General features: G+C 33.9%; 1 protein-coding gene across 1 annotated transcript; it reads left to right on the top strand.

Annotated features, from left to right (window-relative positions):
* The first annotated feature begins 3,303 nt into the window (after positions 1-3,303).
* On the top strand, positions 3,304-4,189 carry LOC126681822 (uncharacterized). Its single transcript, XM_050377378.1, has 3 exons — positions 3,304-3,400; positions 3,550-3,663; positions 3,948-4,189. Exons 1-3 carry the CDS (start codon positions 3,304-3,306, stop codon positions 4,187-4,189), a joined length of 453 nt encoding a protein of 150 aa, XP_050233335.1.
* The last annotated feature ends 3,684 nt before the right edge of the window (positions 4,190-7,873 follow it).

The raw sequence follows: 7,873 nt of genomic DNA on the forward strand, positions 1-7,873 counted from the left end.
GCTGTGAATTATCGTCTGGTTCTACCGCCAGACATGTCGTTAGTACATCCTGTGTTTCACGTTTCTATGTTGAAAAAGTGCATTTCTGATCCTTCGCACGTGATTGTGCCTCAGAGTGTTGAGTTTGACCAGGAGCTGTCCTATGAGGAACAGCCAGTTGAGATTGTTGATACGCAGGTGCGTAAATTGCGGAACAAGGAGAATCCGATGGTCAAAGTTCTCTGGCGCAACCATTCTGTAGAGGAGTGTACTTGGGAGACCGAGTCGGATATGCGGAATCGCTATCCTTTTCTTTTTCCGTTAGGTGAAATATCTTGATTTTCTGTGATTTTATGAATTTTTAATTGTGTTACGTGTTGTTCTGATGTGAATTGCTTATCGTGTTAAATTCGAGGACGAAATTTTTAATTAGTTGGGGAGAATGTAATAACTTGTAAATTTTTTTAATAATTTCCGACGAACTTCCAGTGATGTTCGATGCTAAATTAAGATTTAGTAGTTCGTTTCGTGTTGAATTGAGGTTGGGTTAGTTGTGTTTGGGCCCAAATAAACCAAACCAACAAGTTCGGCCCAAGGGAATTGGCTCAAGCCAATTCCCGTTCGTAAAACTTCAATTCTCGTTCGAGAATCCAGATTCTCGAACGAGAACCAAGTTATTTTGGCCAAGGGCCATTCGTTCAACACAGGTCTCGAACGAGACCTGTGTTGAAAAGCCCAGTTCTCGTTCGAGAACTTGGTTCTCGAACGGGAACCAAGGCTTTTTGCTGGTCTCGTTTGAGACCAGCTTTAAACCGACGGAGGGGGTACCTTCGGGCTCCATTATTTTCATTTCCGAAGCCTTTAAAAACCTAACTTTTAACCTAATTTACTCTCCACACTACAAGCAAACCCTAGCCACCTTTAAAAACCTAATTTACTCTCCAGTTTGAGATTGCTTCCATCGTCATTTCTCATATAACAAATTGTATATGTTGCCGCCGTGTTGTTCTTCGTATTGTTCTTTTTTGTTCTGTTCTTGAAACGTTGATTATGGGTTTGTTAGCTTATGTTGTAAGAATCATGAGATGTGTTCTATGTCTAACTTGATGGTAAGAAATTGTATGAGTTTTAGCTATGGTTTTTAATTATTTCAATTTGAAATAGACGGCAGTATCATGTTCTGCTCAAGTTTGGAGAAGATGGCATAAGGGCCACTTTGGTCACCAATTGTTTTGGTTTGTATTTAATTAGTCCTTTAAGTTACTTTTATTTTGTTAATAACTTAAAGTTAATTATAAATTACATTTGACATCTTATAAACGATATTTTTATAATTTTAGTCAATATAATTATTCGGGTAATTATATTAAATTCGAATTTCAATTTGGCACGAAATTGGCTAAATTACAATTTAGCCCCTAAATGTTTTAAAAACTTATTTAACTAAGTTTTTGGTTAGTAACTTTATATTTTGTTTTTAATTATAAACAAAAGCAATTAAATTGACTTTTGGATATCAAATTGGCTAAAGTACAATTTAGTCCCTAATTGGCAAAAGTACAGTTTAGTCCCTAATTGGCTAAAGTGCAATTTAGTCCCTAAACATTTATAAACTTAAAATGGCTAGATTTTGGGTTGTAACTTGGGTTACTTGATTTTGAAGTTATTGAGTTCCGCTTTTAAAATGGACTATTGTTTTACGAATTTATTTTTATTAATATAAACTCGGGTTTATATTTGATAAACGTTTTGAGTCGGGTTAGGCTTGGGTCACCTGACAAGTGAGGTTAGCTTGGTAGTTAATGATAACTCGGCTAACCCACTATTTGGAAATTAATTATTATCTAAAGATTATTAAATAATATTTACAAATTGGTTTTAAGCAAGAACTCAATAGACTTATATTAATTGGGCTTTATTACCTAATGGGTATTTTTGGTGTGTTCTGGCTTGTTTATTTCCGACGTGTTAATCGTGCTAGTCCTATGTGGTGTCTAGTACTCTCTAGAGTTAGGGTCTGTTTTTAATAATTATTTTATTTGTCTAGACCCGTCTATTGTTCGTGCTCCGGAGGCGAATCAGGATTAGTTGCTTGCCGGTATTCACGTGGATTAGCAAGCAGTGAGTTTGTACTTACTATTTACCGCTTTATTAAGTAAATTGTTATTTTAATATTAAATATATATACTGTACGTATATTTCGAACTGTTTTTATATTATGGCTTCTAGTTGGAACATGCTACCTAATGGGCATCATTAGGACTGCGTGCGCACCGGTAATGATCTGGGAAAGGTAATTATGGTAATGTGGTAACTCGGTGTGAGCATAGCTCTCGGGACCAAGTAGAGTAACTCGGTGTAGCTCGGCTCTCGGGACTCTGGTATAAGTGTGGTCAGTGGTAACTCGGTGTAGCTCAGCTCTCGGGACCAGACCTGTTGGATTATGTTTTTTATTTAGAATTGTGGATTAGGGTTCCAACTATTATTCGTAATATCGTATTTAAACGTTTTAAATGGTTTTAAAGGTTTTCCACTTAATAAATGTAGATAGTAGTATAAACTCATCTCAGTATATCTGACCCCGTTGTTTTCCCAATTTTCCCCAGGGTTATGATCTGAGAGAGTCTGGTGATCTCCGCATTTACTTTTCCTCGGAGGTTCCATTTATTTTAGTAAAACTGTAAAACTGTTTTATTCTTAGACCGCAGTAGTAACTAGACGTCTTTATTGTTATTATATCTTTGTCGGATTGGTTCGACTGGTTTTATTGCTTTGGCATGTTATATCATTTACTTGGGTTTATGATAAATCTATTTTAGACTCGGAATTGGATAAGCATGTTATATTAACTGATGAATATTATAACTGCTAGATTTAGGCTGAAGTCTCGATTGCCCCCGAGCATTGGTTTTCTGCAGGTATAATTGAATTGTATGTTTAAAGAAGGCTAGCTACGGGTTTCGATACTACATTACCCATACCCTAGCGCCGGTCGCGATTCATGAAAATGGGTCGTGACAGCAGCAACACCTAACCCAACAACAACTAGAATCATAAACCATGTAACAGTAACATGAAAAACGGATTTGAAGTTAACGAATTATACGCCGGAATCGATGGAACAATCTTAACCCGAAAGCTTAACCCAAAGACGACCACACATGCCAAGAGATTCATAATCATGAATATCAAAGATTCAAAGCGAAAAGCAAAGAACAAAACGGCAGTAGCTTGAATGCAACACAGAAAACACTACGTGAAATTTCGATGAAACGGCGGCGACTATATCGTATAGAATTACGTACCGTTTTGGCAAAAATAAAGATGGGAATTGAAGAGGCGTGTGTCTACAATCTCATCGACAAAACTGAACTAGATTCGATCAAGAAACGAAGGAGAACGAATCAATTTACGGAATGCCGTTCATACGTTAAAACTGAAAACAATTGAATTATGAAGCTTACCGGAACAACGACCTTTGAAGGACAATAACTATTTCGTTTCTCAGCAAACGAGCAAGAGGAAGACGGCTAGGGTTAAAGGGAAGTGTGATGTAGGTTTTCTGTTTAGAAATCGATCTTAAATATCGAGAGGAACTAGGTCGAAAACGGGTTGGAAAAGGGCCGGACACAAGGCCTCCATGGCCTGCTATGTTCTCGAACGAGAACAGCCCTTTTGGGATTGGTTCTCGTTCGAGAACCACCTGGTCTCGTACGAGACCAGGCCTGGAAAGTGTGATTCTCGTTTGAGAATCATAATTCTCGAACGGGAATCCACTAATTTCTATTTTTTTTCTTTTTTTTTTAAAAAAACCTAATAATTAAAACTTTTAAACCAAACCAATTTTACTCGAACCACAATCGAAACATCGAAACCGAAAACGATCCTAATTGTACTAAAACTTCCCGTAAAGTTTTAATCAAAATTTACGGGGTATTACAGGTATGTTGGTCCTTACGAGATTTCAGAGAGGATTGGAGATGTGGTTTATTGTCTGGTTCTGCAGTCAGACATATCTTTAGTACATCCTTCGTTTCATGTTTATATGTTGAGGAAGTGCATCTCAGGTCCTTCACATGTGATTTTGCGTAGGTTGCAGAACAAGGAGATTCTGATGGTTAAAGTTATGTGGCTGAATCATTTTGTTGAGGAGTACACTTGGGAGACGGAGTCTGATATGCGGAAACGTTATCCTTTCCCCTTTAATTGAGGTACATGTATCGTTGCTTATGTGTTTCTAGTTAATTGTTTGTGTACTTGGTGTGTTGTTATGGTTATTTTTTAGTTGCGTTTTAAATTTGAGGACGAATTTTTAATAAGTTGGGGAGAATGTAATATCCCGTATTTTTTTTATTATTTTTAAATTATTTTTAAATTTTTATTTTAATTTTGCATTCCGTCGAGGTTTAGGCAATTTATTGTTATTATTATTAAATATTTTTATTAAATTTTATTTGAGTCGTTCGTTGATTCGATTGTGGTTCGATTCGTGTTTGTTTTGTATTATTAAATATTAAAAGAAAGAGAAGAAAAGGAAAAAAATAAATAAATGGATAGAATCCATGCATGCAAAATAAAAACCCCATGCCTTATTTTTTTATTATCCACGTAACTAGGCCCATTTTCTTTTCTTGTAACATGAAAAGCCCATGCTTTTAATATATTAGAAAGTCCAATTCAATTTGTTACACATAAGATTTGCATAATCATCGTTTTCTTCGTCCAATTAAAACGTTACGGAACAAATCCTAATGTTTCCCCTTTTTAGCGATTTAAGCCAAACATTTACAAACGTTACGAAACAAATCCTAACATTTTTAGAGAATAAAGCCAAACGTTTAAAACGTTACGAAACCAATCCAAACGTTTAAAACGTTATGAAACAAATCCAAACGTTTACAAACGTTAAAAAACCAATCAAAACGTTTAAAACATTACGAAAAAAATCCAAATGTTTAACCTTTTTAGCGACTTAAGCCAAACATTTACATTCATTACGAAACAAATCAAAACGTTTCACCATTTTAGCGATTTAAGCCAAACGTATAAAACGTTACAAAACCAATCCAAACATTTCACATTTTTAGCAATTTAAGCCAAACGTTAACAAACATTACGAAACAAAACCAAATGTTTTACATTTTTACCGATATAAGCCAAACATTACGAAACAAATCCAAGGGTTTCACCTTTTTAGCTATTTAAGCCAAACGTTTCAAACGTTACGAAACAAATTCAAATGTTTCCCCTTTTTAGAGATTTAAGCCAAACGTTTAAAACGTTACGAAACAAATCCTAAATTTTCACCTTTTTAGTGATTTAAGCCAAACGTTTAAAACATTACGAAACAAATCCTAAAGTTTCACCTTTTTAGCGATTTAAGCCAAACGTGTAAGACGTTATAAAATAAATCCAAATGTTTAAAACGATACAAAAAAACTGCAAACGTTTTACCTTATTAGCGATTTAAGCCAAACATTTAAAACGTTACGAAACATATCCAAACGTTTAAAACGTTACAAAACAAATCCTAACGTTTCACCTTTTTAGTTGTTTAAGCCAAACGTTTAAAACGTTGAGAAACAAATCCGAATGTATAAAACATTACGAAACAAATCCAAACGTTTCACCTTTTTAGTGATTTAAGCCAAACGTTTAAAACGTTATGAAACAAATCCAATCATTTAAAACGTCACGAAACAAATCTAAACATTTCCCCTTTTTAGCGATTTAACCCAAACGTTTAAAACGTTATGAAATTATTCCAAACGTTTAAAACGTTACGAAACAAATCCAAACGTGTCTACTTTTTAGCAATATAAGCCAAACGTTTAAAACGTTACGAAACAAATTCAAACGTTTAAAACGTTACGAAATAAATCCTAACGTTTCACCTTTTTAGCAATTTAAGCCAAACGTTTAAATTGTTACGAAACAAATCCTAAGGTTTTACTGTTTAGCGATTTAAGCCAAACGTTTAAAATATTACGAAACAAATACAAACGTTCAAAACGTTACGAAAGAAATACAAAGGTTTCCCCTTTTTACCGATTTAAGCCAAACGTTTAAAACGTTACCAAACTAATCCAAACGTTTAAAACGTTGCGAAACAAATCCTAACATTCCACCTTTTTGGCGATTTATGCCAAACGTTTACAAACGTTACGAAAAGAATCCAAATGTTTCACCTTTTTCGCGATTTAAGCCAAACATTTAAAACGTTAAGAAACCAATCCAAAGGTTTAAAACGTTTTAAAACAAATTTATACGTTTCACCTTTTTAGCGATTGAAGCCAAACGTTACGAAACAAAGCCAAACATTTCTTCTTTTTAGTCATTTAAGTCAAACGTTTACAAACGTTATGAAACATAGCCAAACGTTTAAAACGCTACGAAACAAATTCAAATGTTTCACCTTTTTAGTAATTTAAGCCAGCCTTTTACAAACGTTACGAGATAATTGAAACGTTTAAAACGTTATGAAACAAATCCATACGTTTCACCTTTTTTAGCGATTGTTGCCAAACGTTTACAAACGTTACGAAACAAATCCAAACGTTTAAAACGTTACCAAACAAATCCAAACGTTTCACCTATTTAGCGAATTAAGCCAAAAGTTTACAAACGTTACAAAACAAATCCAAACGTTACACCTTTTTAGCGATTTAAGCAAAACGTTTACAAACGTTACGAAATAAATCCATACACTTCACTTTTTTAGCGATTTAAGCCAAACGTTTACAAACGTTACGAAACTAATCCAAACGTTTCATTTTTTTGGCAATTTATGCCAAATATTTAAAACATTCTGAAACAAGTCCAAACGTTTCCCCTTTTTAATGACATAAGCGAAACATTTACAAACGTTACGAAACCAATCGAAATGTATCACCTTTTTACAAATTTAAGCCAAACGTTTACAAATGTTACGAAACAAAACCAAACGTTTCCCCTTTTTAGCGATTTAAGACAAACGTTTACTAACGTTACAAAACAATCAAAACGTTTGGATTGATTTTGTAACGTTTGAAACTATTTTAGATTAAATCACTAAAAGGGTGAAACGTTTGGATTTGTTTTCGTAATTTCTCCTTTTTAGCGATTGAAACCAAATGTTTACAAACGTTACAAAACAAATCCAAACGTTTCAAATTCATAGGGATTTAAGCCAAACATTAACAAACATTACGACACAAATCCAAACGTTTCATCTTTTTAGCCAATTAAGCCAAATGTATACAAACGTTACGAAACAAAACAAAACGTTTCACCTTTTTATCCATTTAATCCAAACGTTTACAAACTTTTGGATTTGTTTTTTAAAGTTTGTAAACGTTTGGCTTAAAAATGGGAAACGTTTGGCTTTGTTTCATAAAGATTTTCAAACGTTACGAAACCTATCCAAACGTTTCCCCTTTATAGCGATTGAAGCCAAACGTTTACAAACGTTACGAAACAAATCCTAATGTTTCACCTTTTTAGCGATTTAATTCAAACGTTTAAAACGTTAAGGAACAAATCCAAACGTTTAGAACGTTACGAAACAAATCCAAATGTTTAAAACGTTAAGAAACAAATCCAAACTTTTAAAGCGTTACGAAACAAATGCAAACGTTTTACCTTTTTAACGATTTAAGTCAAACGTTTAAAACGTTACAAAACAGATTCAAACATTTAAAACGTTACGAAAAAAATCCTAACGTTTTGCCTTATTAGCGATTTAAGCTAAACGTTTAAAACGTTACGAAACAAATCCTAACGTTGCACCTTTTTAGCGATTTAAGCCAAACGTTTAAAACGTTACAAAACAAATCCTAACGTTTCACCTTTTTAGCGGTTTAAGCAAAATCTTTAAAACGTTACAAAACAAATCCTAATGTTTCACCTTTTTATC

The sequence above is a fragment of the Mercurialis annua genome, linkage group LG5, assembly GCF_937616625.2.
Source record: "Mercurialis annua linkage group LG5, ddMerAnnu1.2, whole genome shotgun sequence".
In the NCBI taxonomy this organism is placed as follows: domain Eukaryota; kingdom Viridiplantae; phylum Streptophyta; class Magnoliopsida; order Malpighiales; family Euphorbiaceae; genus Mercurialis; species Mercurialis annua.

Excerpts from the sequence above, each read along its gene's own strand:
- LOC126681822 (XM_050377378.1), top strand. The coding sequence starts at position 3,304 with ATGGGAATTGAAGAGGCGTGTGTCTACAATCTCATCGACAAAACTGAA. Across the intron at positions 3,401-3,549 it reads GAATCAATTTACGGAATGCC|AAATCGATCTTAAATATCGA; the intron begins GTTCATACGTTA and ends TTTTCTGTTTAG. Across the intron at positions 3,664-3,947 it reads GAACAGCCCTTTTGGGATTG|AGAGGATTGGAGATGTGGTT; the intron begins GTTCTCGTTCGA and ends ACGAGATTTCAG.